Source organism: Anabas testudineus, chromosome 3 (assembly GCF_900324465.2).
Source record: "Anabas testudineus chromosome 3, fAnaTes1.2, whole genome shotgun sequence".
Lineage (NCBI taxonomy): Eukaryota > Metazoa > Chordata > Actinopteri > Anabantiformes > Anabantidae > Anabas > Anabas testudineus.
Window position 1 is genome coordinate 17,442,952 of NC_046612.1, and position 22,734 is coordinate 17,465,685.

General features: G+C 41.5%; 2 protein-coding genes across 3 annotated transcripts in view; one reads left to right on the forward strand and one right to left on the reverse strand.

The window, feature by feature from the left end:
- Nucleotides 1–484: 484 nt before the first annotated feature.
- gch1 (GTP cyclohydrolase 1) lies at nt 485–14,845 on the forward strand. The gene is made up of 6 exons (XM_026377589.1): nt 485–955; nt 7,399–7,508; nt 9,899–9,954; nt 12,536–12,567; nt 12,709–12,793; nt 13,108–14,845. The coding sequence occupies exons 1-6, from the start codon at nt 577–579 to the stop codon at nt 13,232–13,234; spliced, it is 789 nt and encodes a 262-aa protein (XP_026233374.1). The 5' UTR covers nt 485–576; the 3' UTR covers nt 13,235–14,845.
- A 719-nt stretch (nt 14,846–15,564) lies between these two features.
- The window catches only part of samd4a (sterile alpha motif domain containing 4A), a 43,299-nt gene continuing 36,129 nt past the window's right edge, over nt 15,565–22,734 (reverse strand). For both annotated transcript variants that reach the window (XM_026377846.1, XM_026377845.1), the window contains one exon: nt 15,565–20,943. In XM_026377846.1, coding sequence (XP_026233631.1) covers nt 20,915–20,943 — 29 coding nt within the window. In that variant the 3' untranslated portion in view covers nt 15,565–20,914. The remainder of the gene's footprint in view (nt 20,944–22,734) is intronic.

Here is a 22,734-nt window from a genome sequence, read left to right on the forward strand (position 1 = left end):
CTGCACACACCACATCTCCTGCTCATATCGTCCTGGAAGAGGATGGACCCTTCTCTATTTCTTCTCTCAAGGTCTTATATATTTATTTATTTAGTGTGTGTAATCGTGAAAGCAGTTTAAAAGCCGTGACCTGCAGATATATGAATAGGAATTTCATTTTAAACTGGACTGTGAGGTGGGTGTTGGGGAGCTACTGTTCTGGTGTTTTGAGTTTATTTCCAGCACATACACACTTTTGTTTTGTGATCTTCATCTGAGATCTTCTCTCCACAGCTGGGTGAGTGTTTTCCTCTGTGCAGCCTCAGATGACATTCATTCCTGCAGGTCTCCAAGTGCAGGTCTCCATGTGCAGGGTACGCGCTTGAGTCAAAGGGGACATCACCCTGCCCCCTAGAGTCAGTCAGCCAATAGGAGCTCCCGCTGGATTATCCTGCTGCTATAAAGCCTGTGGATGCTGAGGCTACGAGAGCACTGATCAGCTGTTGCCACACGCCAGGTGACCCGACAACCCGAAGTGTGGCCAGGAGGACCTGATCCAGCAAGTGCTCAGCTGAGAAGAGAGAAGAGAGGGACGCGATGGATCACTCCAAACAGACACAGTACAGTGCAAACGAGAAGAAAGACACCGGGGACGGCGGCTCCGTGCTCAACGGACACTTTGACGGGATGGTGAAGCGGCCATCCGGCGGCACCGGACGCGCCGCTGCGCCACAGCCTCCTGGCGCAGAGCCCGGCTCGCACCGAGCGACCTCCTCGGTCATGGAGAGCTGGAAGGAGGAGCGCACCCGGAGCGTGGAGGACAACGAGATGAGCCTGCCGTCCCTGGCCGCAGCCTACAGCACCATCCTGCGGGGACTCGGGGAGGACCCGCAGCGGCAGGGGCTCCTCAAAACCCCGTGGAGGGCCGCCACGGCCATGCAGTTCTTCACCAAGGGCTACCAGGAGAAAATTATCGGTGAGTTTTTAAATCCACAAAGCGGCTCAGAGGCAGCTGGGATTTGTCCTGCGGTCAACAGGTGGCAGGTCCGACAGAGGAGAGATGATGTAGATATGAGTTTGATGGACCTTCACTTAAGTAAGATTTGATGCATGACTTTATCTTGTAACTCTTATATCTCAAACATGGACTTCCTTCACAGCTGCCACTGGTTCATTTAACGATTTATCAAGTGAAGTTGCAGAAGTTGCAGCTTCTTGATCATCAAAACTAACTAAATAAATATATAAATGAATAAAACAAGGTTGCAGTAGCTTAAACACCTGTTAATTGGTCCTCTTGTTGAATCTGAACTATTTCCTGTTCAAATTTGACACCTTCTCCCTCCAAACCACACAGTTCGTCTCTTCTCTTCCTCTCTGCAGTGTTTGGATGAGTGTTCAGCTTCTTTACATATGTAACATTAGCAGCATCGTAACACAGTAAAAAAAAAACTGTACATTTACAAAGGCACGTCCAAAAACATGTGTGTCAAGTATCAAAGGTGAGTATCTTCACATGCAGAGAGGAGCAGGTGCTGCGAAACGATTATTCTTTAAGGTGGATTCAACATTTAAGCTGGTCTTGTTCACAGTTCAGTCCTTACAGCAGAGGAGGAGAACGACACGTTTACATTGAAACACCTGAGACGATGTGCTTTGTAAAACTTGCACTGCTGCTTTTTGGAAGTAAATATTGTCCTGTTTATCTAGAGGCATTCACTCAGGAGAACCACAGCATTTCCTTTGACATTACAATAATGCACAATAAAACCAGTCAGTATCACAATAACATGTGCTTTTTCTGTTATTGTAAAACAAGGATCATTAAACGCTACAGAGAAAACACACAGTTATAACGACACATTGTGCAGGACTGTGCTGAAGCTGTACGATGCTTATAATGAATCTGATGGTCAAACCCAAACTATGGGAACAACTAATGTCCTTCATGGCTCCATAGATGCAGTTATTCTAGTTGAGTGGGTTAAAAATATTAATTACAGAAACAAGAAGCAGCAGAAATCTTTGTGCTTTATCTGTGCTTGTGCTTTTGTGTTTTTCATGTCTTTTCTTCTCAACATGATGAGATAGTGTTGAGCTTGGTGCTCCGGAGGATTTGCTGAATCATGTGCAGAGGGTGGAGCGAGAGCGCCTGGTCACAGGTTGAAACGTTGTCACATCCATATGGGCCGACTCCTCCATGCTACGCTGCGTTGGAGTGGCTGACGTTGGGGATCTGCCCCCTTCTCCTCTGTCCCAGCCCTTTTGTAGAAGTCCATCTGGAAGTAGTTTGGCTGTTGGGGGGGGGGTCGTTTCATGTTTTATGCTAAAGGAAGGAATGCAGCAGAGTGGGAGAAACATATGAGGGGCACCCAGTGAAAAGAGGCTACGATGATTCATGAGTTGTTGGTCTTGAGGAGGCTCCTCTAGCTTCCAAACATCTACCTGAAGCTGTCCTTACCCCTGAACACCAGACGTGGGACAGTGGGTGGTGCAGTAATAAGGATTCTTTACATATGTGATGTCCTTCAGGCAGTGGTGTTGCTCGGTCTGTGTGCTGATTGGCTGTTACAGGAACCTCCCCCTTTGACTTGCTGGACAGCAGAGAACCCAAAAAACAACACACGTCGAGTGCATGTTCATGGAAAGTTATATCATTTTGAGAGAAGCGTCACACTATTTGATCAGCGTGCTCACGTGTGTGTGTGTGTGAGTGTGTGTGTGTGTGTGTGTGTGTGCAGGTCATGGGTTTAGCTTTCATCACAACCTAAAGCTGAAAATCCTCTTGTTGTCAGGCACATGACCAACAAAAGTTGGTGTAAGTTATGCAGAGATTAAACAGGCATTATGATCTTGTGATGTTAAAGGAGCCAATATGTTATCCTGCTCAGTGCAGATGTTGCTGCTTTAAATAATTAAATGAATGATCAGACACGGCAGCCTGTTAGAACCCTACGCTCAGCAGAAACATGGATGTGGTACAGTGACCCAGACCATTAAAGGAGCATTCTGGTTTATTATACTTTTGGTGTTACGTGCCATAGGTGGGGCCCTGTCTGTGACTACTCTGGCCTGTCAGTTTTTCTGACTTTTCATTTAGACCCATCGTCAGGTCAAAATTTGTTTTGTGCTTTGATTTAAATCCAAATAGCGATGACATTTCCATCAGCTGCAGCTGTACTCTGTGTGCCCTACTATTTAGAAAATGTTGCTAAACCAAGCGGGTGACCCTGCTGTGTGTTGGCACTCTGACTGTGGGTTTTTCAGCATGCTGACATTTACAACTTTAATGATTAGTTCAGTGATAATTCTTTATCAGAAACGTTGTTTTTTTGGGTAGAAGACTGTGTACCCCTTAGAAACCGTCATTTATTACAATTTATTAAAGAAATAGTACATTAATACATACACATATCATACATACACACACACTAGTAAAAGTATGTGAAATTTGTGGTTTTATGCGTTAATTTGTCATAAAACGTGATCAGATCTTCATCAGAAATTGTTCAGAGAACCTGCACTGTAAAAACCTGCAAGTGGAAAAGTATGTGAACCCTTTGAATAATGACCTCAAAAAAGCTAATAAGGAATCAGGCATTAGCATACCTGGTTTAATGATTAGTTCAGTAGACTAGATGTACTTTGACTGAGCCATGCCTCTCCAAAAAAAAACTTTGTAAGGGTCTACATTCAAGAATTGTTGATTTACATAAAGTTGGAATAGGTTACAAAATGAAAATACTTTAGAAATTCACTAGTCTACAATTAGGCAAACTACAAATGAAGACACTGTGGGACTGTGGCTACTTGACCAAGAAGTGGACGGCCAGTCAAAATGACCCCAAGAGCACAACAAACACTCATCAATTAGATAAAGAAACAACCCAGAGTGACAGCCAAAGATTTGAAGGCATCATTGGAACTGGCTAACATCTGTGTTCATGACTCTACAGTACATAAAACATTGAACTAGCAGGCTGTCTATGGCAGGACACCACGAAGGAAGCTGCTGCTTACTAAAAGAACATTGCTGAACACCTGAAGTTTGCCAAAGAGCATATTGACCCTCTACAGCAGTATTGGCAAAATGTTTTGTGGATTGGTGAAACAATATTGAACTACGTCTGACATAAAAATGTCACTGCATATCATCATAAAAACATCATCCCAACTGTAAAGTATGGTGGAGGAAACATCATGATTTGGGCCTGCTTTGCTGCCTCAGGGCCTGGCCAGCTTGTAGTGATTGGGGGGGAAGATGAAGAAGAAGTTGGGTGATGCAAGAGGATAATAAATAAAAACAGCAGAACAAATCCACAACAGAAGGGAGAGCTACACACAGTAATTAATTCCAAGGGTTCACGTAGTTTTTCCACTAGCACTATGAATTTTTATGGTTGCTCTTAATAAATATATGAAAGATCTGAAACATAATTTTGTGTTATTATTTTAGGAACATTATATTCGTTAATACTTTTGACCAGAAAATTCCAAAGGGTTCACATACTTTTTTTTGCCTCTGTAGTTGCAGCTTTATTAGTAAATGCTCGAAGCACAGAGCTGATGTGTGATGTTTCTCCATCATTTCTTTCATGGAAATTGTTCTTCTGTGAGTTGCTACAACATATAATTTCACAATTTTCTTAAATGATAACAAAGCAGCATCAATGAACCAAGACAATAGTCTGCAGATTAATTTCCCAAAGGGGTTCAGTAAAGAATGGGGGAAGGGAGAGGTAATGGATGAGAAAGAAAGAGGGGAGCCACGTATAGAAAGTTAACTATACAAATAAAAAGCTCTAAAAATTAAAAGTCTAATTTTTTAGTCTAACATTTTCAGCTCTTAGAACTGCTCCACTAATTCATGCTAACATTAGCTAGCCCGTACCTAACACCTGGTAGAGATTGACAGCTGATCATCAGCTGATTGTGCGGTTGCTTAGCAACAACATCACACAACTGTAGCCTCCGGCCATAAGACGGCAGCAGGGAGTCGTTTTAAATGAACAGAAACACAATTTCCTGAAAGTCAGTAGATCTGAAAACACCATGAAGATTGAGTATTATGGGATGTGAGAGTAGGAAATGAACAACTTGTTATAAATTGTGCATCTGTGTGTATTTAAAGTGAGGCATGTAGGGCTGACTCGTGGACGCGTGGTCAATAAGACTTCGTATGGAAAGTGTGTGTGTGAGATGCAGCAGTGAGTGTGGACCATCTCTCTCTCTCTCTCACACACACACACACACACACACACACACACACACACACACTGGTTGTTTGAATGATAAATGAATAACCCTGGTCATTTAGTTAATCACTCCACTGTTTCCGGCTTAATTCAGAAGGTGTCAACATGTGGTCTTCTCGCTTTGTGTGTGGTGTTTATACAGACACACACCAGCGCTGTAGAAGAGCAATAACAGTAGTAACACTGTCATTACCTGACACCGGCCTTGTCTTTCTGTTACCCAGGGCATCCAGACCGACTGTCCTCATCTGTCCTTTATTTGGTAGTTATTGGGTTAATTTAACATTGTTTTCCTGCATACTCTGTGTGTGTGTGTGTGTGTGTGTGTGTGTGTGTGTTTGTAAAAAGCTGCATTTATACATCCTTCTGTAATGTAATCCTGACAGTCATAACTCCACAACCTGAATCAACATGTCTTTTCTAGTAATCCAGTGAGCGTTACATTAGTTAATTAATAGTGAATTTGATGAACTTTGATTGGTGCCAGTTCCCAAAATGTAAACAAGTTTAGGCAAACAAAAAAAAAAAGGGTACAGAAAAAATACAAGCAGAAAAGGAGTCAAATAAACCTGCAGCCAAGAGAAGGAAAAATGAATTTGTAGGTTCAGTTTTCCTCTGAATAAAGTAGTTGAGATAATCCAACAGCAAAAGTTTTGCCTTCACATAAACGTTGTGTTTGATTGGAAAACCCTCACAACAGAATTACCTCTTTATTACAGTGTCATCCTGGAGCCAAACTGCATCCTGAATCGTTTTGTCTTGTTTGTGAGTGAGTCGGGTTAATAAGTTTGTCCAGGTGCTGATTAAACTGTGCTGTAGATCCAGCAAATACACTGATGTAGATCAGTGATCTGTAGTTTTAGTCATGCAGGCAGCACGGCTCTAATATTGATCATATCTGTCAAAAGACAAATCCCAGTCATGTCTTCTTCTGTTTTTGTGTGTTTTTCACTATTAAATGTTGATATTGATATTGTTGATATTTGATTCATGCATTCCTGTCTCTTTTAGTATGAACTATAATCACTTGAAAAGTCCATATTATACAGAATGTTTGGTTTATAGTTTTATTTTGGAGCCACACACTTTTTATTAATGGGCCATCACACGGACATCTTCACAGCTCTATATGCTGCATCTTGTTGTAGCCCCTGTGTCTTTGAGGCCCCCTCACAGAGTCCTTTGGAAATGCGCCAGTGGGTCATGCAGAGTTGTGAGTTATAGGTGAGTTTGCCCTGTTCATTTATGGACGTTAGTGTTTGGGGCACATTCATCTATTTTAGCATGCTAGGATGGTGACAATAGTAAAAAAACATACCTGTTACTCATCAGTATGTTATTATTGTCATGTGCTAATGTTGGTGTTAAGGTTACAGCACCTCAAATCTGAAATGAGATGAACTAAAACCAAAAAATACAATATATCAGGAACAGGTGAAACCAGCTTTATCTCCGTAACCATCATGAAGAAGAGGTCCATGTCTTAAAATACGCCATAAACAAACAAGAATGGTAAAAAAAAACAAACAAAAAAAAGACTTAAAAACACCTGAATGTACTCATCTTCAAACACACACACACACACACACACACACACACACACACACACACACACAGTGATACAATAAGCAGCAGGGGCTGAGCAACAAGTCGGCCTGTTCTCTGATGTTTCGGTGATCTCGCTCCCCCTTGTTCCCTCTCCCTCTGACAGATAACCAGTCAGGAAATTAAAAAGTGCTGCGGTGAGAGCGAGAGACATCTGTGTCGTCACAAACGGATAAAACAGTTTATTGAACTCCCAGCAACAAAAAATGCAATAAAGCAACAACAGGAAGAAGTGCATGGAAACAGAGCTATAATTAGATGGTGGTGTTTGAGAAACGCTGGAGTCGACGATGGAGGGAACGGTCGAGGTGAACTGGGTGACCTCTGACCCAGCTTTGAGTGGAGTGAGGTGGTTTCTGTCAGTCCATCAGCGACGGTTCATAAAGTGATAAAAAAGAAATATCTTCCTAATCTAATCTGTAACAGAAAATAACTGTAAAAATTAAATGTAAACATTTAATAGTTGTAAAAGTGAACTTTCTCCCATTTTCAGACGTTTTGAAGCGGCAGAAGGTTTTTTCTTCTTTTCATTTCATGACTGATCAATTCTTCTCTGCAGACGTGCTGAACGATGCCATCTTCGATGAAGACCACGACGAGATGGTGATCGTCAAAGACATCGACATGTTCTCCATGTGTGAGCATCACCTGGTGCCCATCTTCGGCAGGGTGAGAGAAGCTCGCACACAAACACGCGCTCGGCTACCTGATGGGGAACTCAGTCCTGAAAAATGAAAACAGATGCATCAATTGAAGGATGACAGAACACGATTTCTTTATTATCATGGACAGATCATTTCGCTTTACTGCAACATGATAATTAAATTAGCAGACATATTGTGTAGTATGCTGCCAGTCAGAGTCCAGGTTTGTCACTTAAATATTTTTATTATTTGGGTTTGTGCGTTACAAACGACGAGCAACAGAGAACATGCAAAACAGATTAGCTGACATCAGTTTATCTGCGTTTTTAGCCTCCTCACTGCTCCTTTGACATCATTACTCTCCACTAAAGCCTGATTGGCCTCTTCCCTCTTTCTGCCTGTGCAGTCGTCTCTTATCCCTCCATCTTCGCCTGCAGGTGCACGTCGTTTAAGACAATAGGGGCTGGCAGCTGATCCTTTTCCACCGGTGCAAATGGGCTCTGATGACAGCAGTGAATCACACAAACACTTACCACTGCTCGTGCGTGTGTGTGTGTGTGTGTGTGTGTGTGTGTGCGTGCGTGGTGGCCGTCAGGTGGCTGTTTGTGTCCCTAAACCTCCTCCATCCCCTTGTCACTGTCAGCAGCGTTGCCTCTTATCCAGCCTCTCTCATCTGTCCGCCTGTCTGTCGTGTCTCAGTGACTCACCACGCTGAGAGATGCTGCCTCCTCCTCTATTGTTGATCAGCGTGCAGGTAGCCACCGACTGTTTGATAAAGCGTTTCAGTGTCTGCTTCACAAGAGCAGTTTATTGCAGGCTGTCATTTATTTAGCAGTCGGTGGATCCACTGCAGAGAAAAAAGACTGAAAGAAACTTAAGGACCCATATAATATTGAAACAATTCATTGTGATGTCACGGAGAGAAAAGCAGTTTGATGTTTGTTATATCTGATACTGCAGAGTATGCAGTGAGTGAGTAACGTAACTCACTCACTTCTCAAGTACATTCACTCAAATGCTGTACTTAAGTTACAACTTTACTTTTACTGACTTCCCAGTTTAAAAGGTACAACAGTGTAGTGTAATACCTCTAATCTGAACTGTTCTACCTTATTTCAGTAACTCCTTCATGAAAGTGGATTTATTGCAGGACTACTTTGTTATGTTAGCTTTAACTTTGTGTACCTAATAAACTGGTGTTGAGTATAATACCAGCGTGTAGAAAGAAGCACATATTTAAAGCAGGGAGATTTTTTCCTTTTGAACTTGGACAGTATGTTTAGTGGAGATCAGTGATGAGGCTGATCTCCACAGTAAACCGACAGTGAACCTAAAGTTATGTACTGACATGACTTATTGTATTATACAGGTTGCTTTAGACTTGATGGCTCCTGCTTATTCGGATTAAATTTTCGCCACTCGCAGCGTGCACCAGTGAATGTGAATAACGTGAGCAGATAAGTGAAAAAGCAGCCGTCTGTTTGATGTCCATGTATCTGGCTGCTGCAGCAGAGACGGAGGGAAAGAAAGAACTGGAAGAAAAGGGGGAAAAAGAGATCTTTGCACGCTTGTTGCTGCTGCCCTTTCTCTCGTCTCGTCAACAAATTGCGTTTGACATTTGAGTGGATCGTGTGTGTGTGTGTGTGTGTGTGTGTGTGTGTGTGTGTGTGTGTGTGTGCATGAGTGAATTAGAGCCTCCAGCCATCCACAGCATTCAGTCTCCAGTCTCCATCTCTTCCTGCTCTCGCCTGTTGCTCACCCACCTGTTGTATTTATCTTGTACTATAATTTTGTCATATCTAGTCTATGATAGAGTTCGACTATCTAGTACGTCCATATTAAAATTGAGCTTTCTTTGTTAAATTTACCAGTAATGTTTAAGAAATCCTGAAGGTTGTTTGAGCAGCATTACATTTAGACATTTCACAGATGCTTTTCTCCAAAGCAGGTGCTTTAGTTAATTGAAAAGCTTTGTTTTTCTGTGCGGTGTAGGGACCATCAGATGTCGCTTGTTTGCACAGCGCAGTGTTCGAGAGGGACTCTTTACTTGGATTAGGTTGCTACCACTGCGCTGCTGTGTATGATCCACTATCCCAACTGTTGAATGAAAAAAGGCTTTAGCTTGTTAATCAAGTTGTACCTGGTCAAGTAGCAGCCCACCGGCTGTCTGGACAGGAAACAGACTTGGGAAACTGGTTAAACTAGGTTCAAATTTATTTTTTAACATGCAGCCAGCGTGGATTCATCAATTGAATTTTTACAGAAAAATATGATTTCCTCATAATCTGGTCCCACACTCCCACTAGTGAACAGCTTATCTCAAGCACTGTTTATATTTGAAGTGTGCTGCCATAAGATCTGCGTGTGCCGTCCACCACAGTGAAAACTGGATGTAACATATTTCTCTTTGTGCAGGTTCATATTGGTTACCTCCCCAACAAGAGAGTTCTGGGTCTCAGTAAACTGGCCAGGTGAGTATGTGCGAGTGAGCATGTGTGTGTTTCCCCAGGGCAGTAATCAACTGGCCAATGTGTGTGTGTCTGTTGAGACAGAGAGAGAGCTAGTGTGTGTTTAAGCTGATTATTTCAATGTATGTTTGTATGTGTACTTCTGTAGAATCTGATCCCACTGACCCCAATACCCTCAGGCTTATCACACTAACTCCACGTACTAACCCCGTAGTGGACATACACACTTAACGAGTGTGATGAGAACAGATACAATTCACATTTCTAAAGCAAAAATTCAATCGTGGCATGTTATAAATTGTAGCTTCTGTTGCACACGGGGTGGCGTCGACAGAAAATGTAGTTTCTACTTCGTACAAGCAAATAGATACAGTGACTGTAAGGAACAGTTCTAATTTCAAACAGGCATCATATTTTCATAGCTTTGGTATTCATTAGTAATAAAGACATGGTAATCAAACATAAGGACTTCAGTTACAAACACCCTATTTACATAAATCCACAGAAAGGTCTTAGGTAGATCAGATACTTGAGCTTTTTAATCTTAAACAAACTAACTAAAAATGCTTTGAAGACAGTGTGGGAACATTCACTCACTGCCTGATTTTGCTGATACATCCATGATCTGTCGGCTCCGCCCTTCTGATCAGTTCAACCACTAAGTGATCTGTGTGCTTGAGAGCGCGGCGCGAGTCAGAGCTGGACACGACCAAGCTTTTGTCTCATTTGAGGTTTATAAATGTTGTACGATTTATCTGTTCATTCATGTTATCCTACGGATTAGAGTTTAATAGCTAAACTTCAGCTGATGAACTCAGTCGATAAAGAGCAAAACTCATTCTTCTGCTAAAGAAGAACTTATTTTCAAGAGAAGACAATAAAATAAATACTGGAACTAGAAAATTCAAAGGATGAACAGCTATAAAGACCCATTAGGACAGTAGACATTTTGGTTTGACTTATTGTGCAACCATTGTCTTACTGTGCACTCACTTTCAGTTTAAGATCATTTGTATAATTTCCTTGCTTGTTCATGACCTGACTGGCTGCTTGTGTTTCTTACCTGCTGAACCTTGTGGTAGCGATGTCAACATGTTGATCCGAGTTGAAACGAACCAGACTTTCATGTTAAGATTGCTGAGAAGTCTGTTTAGTAATCTGTGGTCTGATGGGCATCATTTCACTTCAGCCCAGTTTATATATACAAAGTCTTTCCAGATCAGAAACCTCTAAGGACAGAGACACCCAAAGACATCAGAGAAGCAGGGGGCAAGAGCCGACTGTTTTAAGCCGACTTGTCTCACTTTGCCTTTGTTTGGGCCAAAAAGCTGCACTTGAACACACCACGAAGACTAGAGAGAAACCAGTGGGCGACAGTCTGTATTTGTCATTCAGAAAGGGAGACACACAAACCATAAACAGTGCAGTAGTGTTTGCTTAACAATTTCATGTAAATCTCGCTCACCACACACGGCCAATAGCTACGTCTAGTCAACAATATGTCTGATAAGAGGTTGTAAATGGCACTAGCAATCAGTGCGTTTACAAGCCTTCAAGTAACGGGTTACAGTCGGCTTTCTAGAGAATGCTGATTGAAACAGGAAGCCTGGGTACCGTCATCAGGGTAGGGGAGTAGCAAAAACCTGATTTTCCAAGGTAGATCTCTCCTGGAGGACGCTGATTACTCTGCCATGTAAACAGAGCATGTGCGTGTAACAAAGGCTGCAGACACCCGCCACTCTACTACCATCAGCTGAAAGGAGCAGCTGGATGAAAGGAGGGACGCCATCTTGTTTTTAAATAAAGACCGCCGGGGAACACAAAGTTCCCTGTAGACGTCTAAATAAGTCGCTGTTCGCCGTGCATTTCTTTCATTCAGAGAGTTTGTGCTGCAAATAGCAGCTCTGTGACGCTCTGTCAGTCCCCTCCCCGGCACACGTTCCAACACAGTCGACCCCTGACATAGGAACCACTCCTCGTGCTGCCGTTTGAACTTGTGACATTTTCTTGGAGGTGACTGGGGTCAAATTTGTCCAGAGTGGTTTCGCTCACAGAAGAGCAGCAGGTTGAGGAGGAAGACCAGGTCACTCCTGCACATCGGTTTCTTTTTCTCCCGTTTGCTTGTTTGGTGCCTTCACGTGAGCTCGGATTAGTTCACGCGTGTATGAGACGTGACATAAGCTGAAATTGAAAAACCATGGGGGAAATTTTGGTGACCTGGTCTTGTTCAAGTAATTATTACTCAGACAGGAGGAAACTGAACAGTAACTATTTGGTAGAATTAGTCTGCGGCTGAATGAGCGTCCCATCTGCCACAGTTGATCAGAGAGCGGGTTAGAGGGATTGGCAGTGATGACACTGATCTTGTCCTCCATCCTTCTCCCTGCATTTCACACATCCTGCACACAGCTGCAAAGAACAGTGCACGTGCTGCTTCGGACTCATGAACCATCTCATATACAGCAAACTGCACACCTTTACTAACATTTTGAATGTAGACCTTTCTTCTAATGGAGAGTTTTTACATGATCTGGATTCTGAACATTATTAATGTTATTCATGTCCCCTCTGTTCTCCCTTTCAGGATTGTTGAAATCTACAGCCGTCGGCTACAAGGTACCGAAGGGCAGCACAGAGTCTTGATTTAATCCACACTTTGAGTTCAGAGTTCAGTTTTTTTTTTTTTCATTGTATGGTCCAGATGTTGTTTGCCTTGTTAAACATGGTCCATGTTTGTCTGTCTGTCTGTACATTCAGTTCAAGAGAGGTTGACCAAACAAATTGCTGTAGCCATCACTGAGGCCCTGCAGCCCACCGGGGTCGGAGTGGTCATCGAGGCAACGTAAGTATTGAAAACCATAATGAGATCTGTTTCTGGACACCGTGTTTTTTGTACCATTCGTCTCGTCTTCATTTTCTGTCCTGCTGCTTTGTTTCACTTTGGTTGAACTTCCCTCGTGATTTTTGCTTCCTTCTTCTCACCTTCCTCGCCTCCTTTCCTTGAATTCGTCCATCGCATCCTCATTTTCTTTGATTCTCCTTCTCCTCCCTGTTACATGTCCTCCATGTCCACTGTTTCATGTCCTCCTCTTCTTTCCCTCCACTTCTCCTCTTCTCCTTGCCTTTCATTTGATTTCCTTCTCCTCCTCTCTGCAGTCACATGTGTATGGTGATGCGAGGCGTTCAGAAGATGAACAGTAAAACCGTCACCAGCACCATGTTGGGAGTTTTCAGGGAAGATCCAAAAACTCGCGATGAGTTCCTGACGCTGATCAGGAGCTGAGGACCTCTTCCGCCCCCCCCCCCCCTCTCTGTTGCCTGGGGTTACCTCCACCCACACGGACCAGCTGTCATGCTAAATGTGTGTGTGTGTGTGTGTGTATGTGAGTGTGTATGAGAGCGTGTTTCCATCTCACCCAAGGCAGTGACAGATTGTTTACGTTGTTCTCTGTCATTTTATTCATCTGTTCAGGTGAAGCATTACCTGAATTCTGCACGGGGGGAGTTCATTAGAGGCTGTTGAATAACATGTTTACTTTTGGATGGAGGGACAGACTTTGTCCCTCACTTCCATCCCTGTTGTTTGTACTCACTAATCAAAATCAGTCACTGACCTCTAAATACAGACAGCGAGTTCAGATAAAGAATCCAATATCAAAAAAAAAAAAGAATCACTGGTCAGGACACTGGGGTTGTGGTGCTGAGACAAAGTCTCAGTCACAGTCTATTGGTGAGTTCTCGACACATTATCTACCTACAAAAACAAAGGTACTGCAGCAAGTTTCATTTCATTACAGTGGGTTTGAAAACGACATGTTCCTCAGTCTACCGCAGTTTTTATTATCAAGCTTTATTAAACACATAAGACATTTGGTGACAGGTGACAGCCCCACAGGCCCCTCCCCACTCTCCCTGCAAGTTCCTGGAACTTAATTTAGTACTGTAGCACCCAGAACTTAGGCTCGTTCAAGAAACTCTAACTAAGGAAAGGAAATCAAAGAGGAAACATTTCTAGAGAGTGTCATATTATTTAGCCAACACCTAAACCAATCGCATTTCAGACCAAAATCTCACAATGTTATCGTTGCTTTTGTGCTCACAACGTCAAAGCAAGTCAAGTTGGACAGAAACTAACCAGCGTGCACTGCGCGTTGTTCATCGGTGATAAAATCTGCGCTGAACTTGCTCATCTCGAACGAGCCCCTGTCTCCAAAGCACAATAAGGGAAGTGGAAACTGAACCTGAACCAAGAGGGTAAAGTTCAATTCTGGCCCACTAAGTTCCTGCAGTGGAAAAGTCCCTCTTAGTCTCAAATTTACAGATAAAACGGGCAATTTGAAGACATCTGGCCCAGGAAAACTGTCAGTATTCTCATTTTTACTATTAATCCTTCATCATCTTATTATTTTAATGTCATTGTGAAGGATTTGCATGTATGTGCCAACTCGCCTCTTGACCTAAACCAAAAAAAAAAAAAAAACACGGTGATGTTAGGAGTCTCAGCACTGAAAACACACTGAGAACCTTCATTTCTACGAGAGGCAAGTGAAATGTGTGTGTGTGTGCCTCACGGTTGTCAGCCCAGCAGGTGAACAGTGTGGAGATGCGTGTGTGTTGTTTAGTGACTTTGTGTTTACTCTTGTGGCATATTTTTGCATTAAACGCGTTACAGTGTCCCCAGACACATTACGGGAGGTTTTAACTAGTGTAATACGGTTACTGAAGTCGTGTGTGCGTGTGTGTGTGTGCGTATGTGTGATCAAGAGCGCCAACGGCTCTGATGTTGTTTTTGTGGCCTTGCTGAGGAGGAGCCTGTTCTTTGGCCTCTTCACCATCATTGTCACTTTATGTACTGTGTTCACTTCAGACTTTTTAATCAAACAAAATAAATCTATGTGACAGCAGCAACTGCGTGTTTCTTGGAACAGGTGTTAAATCGCGTTACTGCGTCATTGAAGACTTTCAGTCAAGCAGCCTCACGACCATCAAATTAGGTTTGAACGTGTGAAAAATTACAAATTGCAGCTTAAAAGGCAAAAATCTGTCATCTACATGTAACGAGCTGTTGACACATACTATCACAGCTGTGTTTGTTCTATAACATTGTTATTAACTTTAATTTTTATATGTGTACAAAATTTGAAACCGTCTTTGTCACCCACCAGTGGTAGACCATGTGAAAAGCAGGTTTCAAGGTAAATACCACATTCAATAATTTTCATAGTTCAAATCTTTTGAAAATATTATTATATATTATTATTGGCTCTGGTAACAAATGTAAAATATTCAAATTGTGAGTTGGTTTTTTATTTTTTTCTTTCTTTCTGTTTTTAGTCTGCAGCAGATCTGAGAGCACACACCCCAAATAGATAATTAATTCAGAACAGAATATTTTGACTAATTAGACAACACACACGCACAAATGCTGCACAGTGAGAAAACAAACACTAAGACGAGTTCTTCATATTTGATTGTTCCTGAAGCTAAATATCAGATTTTTCTAGAGAAAAGAATATTAGTTTAATGACATTGTGAAGAAAACACAGTATTTTAAAACCAACTTGAGAACAAACTCTCCAGGTTTGAACCCAGATTTAGTGTCGAGACTGAATCACACACAGACACCGGAGAAGTTACAGCTTTTTTTTTTTTTATGTATAATGGGGCATGCCAAGTCACAGCATTCTGGTACGTAGCGACAAAATTACAGCAAGACACATTGAAAAACACTTGAATGCATCAACACACACACACACACACACACACACACACACATCATTGCAGTCACACAGTCATTCCCACATTTTTTTTTTGTACAGACCAGAATAATTCATTACTTCATTTCAGCATAAAGAAGTACCTACAGAGTACGGACACAACACAGGCAGCCGTCACACAGAGTTCACCACCGCAGGCCACATTCACAGTGCACATCTCAGTGTTCAATTCAGTAAGAGACTTCAGATTTATTGCCAATCAGTTAAAATCAAGGGATTACCCCTGAAATACAAACTAAATGTTGGGTTTTACCAGCTTTATGGACATGGTGATCAGTTCTGTGCAGAGTCACAGTCATGTGGCTAAGATATGGATCTGATTTATGATAAAGGAAAATACTAAAGACTACTGATTTGATCTCTTCTTTTGCTTGTGCGTACATTAAAAACTCATAGATCTTCCAAGAATGGGAGGAACAATCTGAATTGGGACGCTTGTAGCTGCAGTGTGAACATGACCTGACACAGCTGTTGTTTGTTTCATCCTGCACTGTAACATTACAGTTTTTAAAGTCCATAGAAAACATTTGCATTTAGGGTAAATGTCTCGAGTACAAAAAAGGCACTGCCATTTGTTATTCTAAATATGACTTTCCCAGCCTGGTGCATGCAGTTTTCAAATATAAATTACATCTTATGCAATTTTATCATCTTCTTTTTTCTGCATTTTTTTCCCAATTTTTTGTCTTTTTTGTGTTTTTTATTATTAAACATACAATATTCTTTTGTCAAATATATACGTAAGCCTGCAGTCAATACAGGACATCGGCTCTTTGATAAAATAAAACTAAATGTAAAGTAAAGGAGCACAGTCAAGCGGTAACACTTTGTTACAAAATGGTACTGCAGAAGTTACAAAAAAATAAAATAAAAATAAAGTCTTGGCATCCCATATAGACATAAACTGACTAAACTGCAGAAACTATGACAAAAATAAAAGATATAAAACAGCATATACGTCTTGACTTAAAGTACATTAAATGGTTTTTGGAATATCAAGGCATTTTCTAACAGTTAATGCTGCAGCATGCACAGCGTTAGAGACACTTGTGGACACCCACAGAGCTGATATGCATTTAGAAAAAATAAAAACCTAGCATTTGGTTTGAAGAGACGTGTAATGATCCAGGTGCCACAGCCGAAACCCTCCATTGTCCCTTCACAGGTATGTGAGATACCTATGAGATATGATGCAAGAAGCCAGGACTGAGCAGAAACTGGAGGCAGTTAAATACAAAACTGTTATTAAAATATCGTTAGTTTTGTTTTTTTAAGATTATGCAAAACTGAAGTTAATTTCTTGAAGTAGATAAAAGTACTCAAAGAAACCTACAGTTTCAATAATCCACTCGACTAAGGAAAAACACGATTAAAGACTAAGTCTGGTTATATTCTCTGCTCTTCTTTATAGAAACAAATCCCATAAAAACACCACAACACACACAGACACACATTAGTTTATTTCGCTGCACGAATACTCACAGGAGTGCTAATGTGGATTCATCCGCCACAGAAAAATAGTCCTCACTCAAACTAGCATGAAACTAAATATGTTTCATTTCTGTCTTGAGCAGGAACACTGTGAGCTTGGTGCTGACAGCTCTGACACTGACTAATATGTTGGTGAATTTGGATCTTTTCATGGGATTTGTCCACAATAAGAACAAAACACAATAATGACCATCTTATCCTTTACAGTGACATAAATAGAAATCTGTTAGCCTCTGCCAGTAGACCAGTCTACTTCCTGGCCTGCCACAGACTACAACATTAATGGACCGCTGTTTTCCTTCCCGACAGCTCATCCAGCGTGACTTTTGTAACCGAACGTGAATCAACGCGTCTCTGAAGGACTGATTCCTGCTTCTGGCTGTGCTCCGACACAGAAGCGTACATGAAAATAATCTCAACATGACACTGGTAGATACAAACACGATTATAGTTCAACAACAGCAACAAAAAATAAAAGGAAAATAGTCAAGGTCAACAATAACTAAGTTAATATTTGAGATGTATGTATGGTCACCAGCCATAACATGTTAATACATATGGTACTTTAAATAATAATACACCTAAATGAGTAAAACTATCACCTCTGCAAAAATTATGAAAGAAAAAAAAAAAAAGAATAAATAATTGTATCTACTTTAAGTACTGATTCATATGGCAGTGATGCTCAAAGAGTCTGAATACAATGAGATGCCGATGCCTCCTCTCAGTGAGGAGCATCAACAAAAAGATGTCAATGTTGTAACATCAGTGTCCCCATTTAGAATTAATATTGTCACATTCACACTTTGGTGGAATCTTCATCTTCGTTTACAACGTACAGACAACGTCTGATTGGCTCTCACACACTGTAGCAGAAAACCAACAGTTCGAACGTGGAGGAAAAAATGGTGAACGTTGCGATGTCACATCTGTAAAACGAACACAGCTCACAGCGTTGATGTGGACTGTTTGTCTGAATGTGGCTTCACTGGCGCTGACGCCACAAACAACCAATCACGATGACCGTTAGAGGGTGACAGCTTGAGACAGGCTTGTCGAAAGCAGAGAAAGGCACCACATCACAACATTCCTCCACGTTTACGCTCCTATAATACACATCACACATGGAAAATGTCACTGCTGAGCTGTTTTAGTGTTTTCAGTTTCTATATCATGTGTTTGAACATAGTGTTACTCCACAGAGAGCTGAAGCTGATTCATCCACCTTTTTTTCCTCAAATTATTGTTTATTATTGGTGTGATACTTGACTTGCCTTGGATTAGAGATGCATTGACTAATTAGTCTATTAATTTTATTAACTAACCGTCAGGAGTCTAGGCCTATTTTGGAAGTTGACTGCATCCCTCTATGTGACTTTCTTTCTACGGTACGCCATCTTCAACCAGTCATGTGATTTGATCAAGCAGACGCAGCTGTAGACTAAGGGACTCCCAGGTAATCCTTCAAGTCCAATAAACAAGCAGAACCTAACCAATAAAAGCCGAAACATTTACTTCATGACGAATCATCTTTGTTGTGGAAGTGTCAAGACTGTGCAAGTCAATTTCAATGCGATAATAAAATGAATGGGGTGTGGGAATATTTTCGTCTCCAATATTCACTAGACAAACAGAAATCATTTAAAGTTAGTTAGTTCGACACAGTTTGACATCTGTTGTAGTTCTACTGCTTCAGCTGAGACTCTCCAGTCAATCTCACCTCCTCAATCTCTATTGGATCCGACTTCAAAGCACAAAACTGCTGCTCAAGCCTTAAACATTTGGATTTTACTGTATCACATTATCATGTCAAGTGCAGGATACAAAGGAAATACTATAGAATTGCAACAAACTAATAAAGAAACAGAACAATAATAATGAATTTCTCTCATTGATGGCCATTCAGGATCAGGACTCTAAGCAAATGTGCAGGCATTTCCTAAACAGCCTATTTTGATAGAAGTCTGTCTTCCAGACACAGTAAAGTGAGGATAAATATTAAGACACAGAATAACCAAGAAATGAAATCCCATGTAGTCCTGCACTGACTGAACAGACAGAAGACCATGTTACACAGACAATCTTTGGGAGAAATCCTTCAGCCCGGACTAAACCAGCACAGATATTTCCCCAAATTTCCTGATTGTTGGTTATTCAGTGATCTGCCCGCTTTGCCACAGATTTCAGCATCTGTCGTGCCATCACTGTGTTTGGCCAGCAGGTGGAGGTAAGCACTAATGAGACAATCTCTGGGAAAACTACCCTTCATGGATTGACAATGTGAGATTTCTTGGTTGTTGCAACTAACTCAGCAACATGGTGAGTGGAAATCAAATCCCCCTCCTCTTTATTCTACTCTCCGCTCCACTCCACATTTCACAAATCCTTCTTTCCTCCAAGAAAGATTTTTAGTTGTAACATGCAGCTTAAGCATAACATCCTGCTTTAGATAAATAACTAAACCCAGTATCTGAACATGCAGACAGATCCTACGGACTATACAGACGTATTAATCTCCCACAAGTACAAAAAAACCCTACATTTTCATGTATTGTGCCTACAAAGGCTCTGAATTCAAAGAGTTCATACAGTACATACTCTGGTGCTCAATATGTAACTGACCTGTGCCAAATTCACCTCCTCCCACACTCACTCACATGAACAGACTCACGACATGATCAGACATGTTCCTCTGTCATCTTCAGCTGATCAAAGGTCCGGCCTCTGATGTCTTTCTCCATTAAACATCCTCTTCCCTTCCCAGTACCACTTTAGCTTGATTCTTTCTTCTTCTACTTCCTGTGTCTTTCTCTACATCACCTTCTCCCTCTTTCCCTCCTCAAACATCTGCTCTTTCCCCTCCTTCTTCCTCTGTGCTTTCTTTTTTCGCAACCTGTCAACCTGTCTTTGCGGTTGGCTGATAAAATAAAGAATAAGCATGTTGGCTGTAAACTAGCCTGATGGCTGGTGGCTGATGTAAAGCTGGTAAACAGCCAAGGCTTTACAGGATATACCATAATTCATACCTGAAATTAATACGTTTCTGTACCCTTTGAAAGTAGCATCATTATGTAAACAATAAATACATACAAAACAAAAATCTATATATTTTTTGCCATCTAATACTGAGCAAGAGTGCTCACTGAAAACAGGACATCCCAAACTTCCTTCTGCATCCTGGTAGCTCTGCTTGCCTCGTCCTCTTTTTGAATCTGAGGTACTGTTTTGGATTTCAAAGATGCCACAAGCTGTGGTCGATGTGCAGGGACCAGATTGGGTCAGAGAGGGAAGGGGCCTCCGTCTCACTGGGCTTGAGCTACAGGCCAGCATCTTCCTTCTCCTGGACCTGACCAGACTGCAGTACTGCTTCTGGCCTCCCCAGGGTGGTGCTGTTCACACACTGTCCAATCCATGTTCAATGCTTTTCTTTCTCTTCACCCAGTTGCAGGTGACAATGAGCATACTGGCAGAGCAGAAAGTGTGTTTTTCCAACCCAATGGAGGGTGCCAATGCGATAGTTTGTGTTAGCCGTTTGATGGTCGGCTCTCTTGTGTTGCTTGGATCCTGCCCGGCCCTTTGGTTAAGCTCTACCATTGGCAACAGGGAGAGGGGACGGGAGGACTGGTGACCTCAAGGTGATCATGAGAGCCTTTGTGAACCTGCGCTGTCCTGCTGTTCTCTCTCAGGTCCTCATTTCATATTGTGGATGTACGATCAGCACCGTCTAAAGAGCAGAGGCGGAGATAAGAAAAGATATCATGGTTTAAACGTCCTCAGCATCCATAGATAGAGATGTAGAGTCAAGCAGTGTGATAAAGATAAAACTGGTAACAATGCATAGTAAGAACAAAACCTCTCCTGGCAACCTGGCTGGGAATACACTGGTAAAGAGGAGGTTATCAGACCTTGTAGTAGTTCAGCACTAACGTATTTGTCTAATTTGCTTGTTCCATGCGAACCGAACAGATCCGATTTGCTGTCTTGCTCCTGTCTCTATTTATGCTGACTCTGTGAAGTAGTGATCTTACTGTGGCATGGACTGTTTGAAAAAAGGGCCTGAGGATTTTCTAACTTGGTGAACAGCGAGGGGCCAGGGCCCACACTGTTATGGTGAGAGAACAACACATCTGTCAAAATACTGATAGAGCCTTTTGGAGAAAAACAAGAGTCTGACAGCTGTTGCCTCTGGTGTGGCTGAAGAGAAAAATGTTATCAGGATACACACTGGTGGACATTTTTATTCCACTAAAATACTTCACTATGATATTGAAAGGGCAGCTTCATGTCACTGTGAGCTGTTGTTGAATAGGAAAAAACTACAGAATATGTTGCTTACGATTCTGAGTCAAGTGTAAACAAATGGTGTAAACCTGTGGTTGTTCAAACGTGACATGAAAACCAATAAGTAAGTAACTGTTTGTAAGTTTGTAGCAGAACTTGGTCTGTGACAAGGGACAAAAATAAACCCTCATATTATCACTGCATATTCTCACACCTTGGAATCTACAATGGCAGCTTATAATTTAGCACTAAGAATGATGATTCAGTCTTTACAGTGATCTGATTGGTCAACTGATGGGCTGCATTCTTTCTACCCATGAAACATTGTGTTTTGGATCTTTTCCTGTAGCTGGTATGGATTCAGATGCAGAGCTTTGCTTCTGAAGCTGACCACAGCCAGCTGGATGTTTGGGTGTAAAAGGAAAAAGGCAAAACTCTGATTAAGGAGTTTTTTCAGTTGAACACACTCCTTCCTTCTGCTGCCCAGTTCTGCCCTCCACCTACACTAATACACACTCACACAGCCTACTCCTAACACACACAAAGCAGCACTTATTTATCGTCCTGTGCAGAGCACTGAGGCCCACTGTCCTAACCTCAGTTGACTTTTGAATGGGAGAAGCTGGCACTGACTTTAACCCAAACTAAAATATACTGTATATGGGAATATTCTGCACAACCCAGGCCAATTAGGCTGATAAAGTGGTTTTATGTATTTAAGGTTTTATTTTGTTTCCATTACAGTTTTCAGGGCATTTCAATGAAAATTAATTAATTAATTAATTAATCCTTCTCATCTGGTGAACTACACAAGCTTATTTAACGGTGGGTTTTTTTCAGAAAACCCATCTTTCTTCTGGGAACCAGTAAACCGAACAACATTTGTCAACAAAGTCTGAAGATGCACTCTTGTTATTGATTATCATGACAAAATGAAGGAATGAAATCTCCATCAGTGGGAACCAACAAGGTCTAAGTCTGATGAGTCTGATAACTCAGTTGGTACAGAAAGGACAAATACTACTTTCTGTTGTGGTTCATCTTGGACTTATTGTTTGACATTACTTCCAGTGCATCATCAGAAACCTGGACGATATGAATGATAATGTATGTGAATAACACACTACTTTAGTAGCCACTAACACTACATTCTGAATATGATCAAAGACAGTATAAAGAGTAGAACTAGAACATTAGTGTTCATGAAACAAAGAGACCGGCATTTTAACTAAAC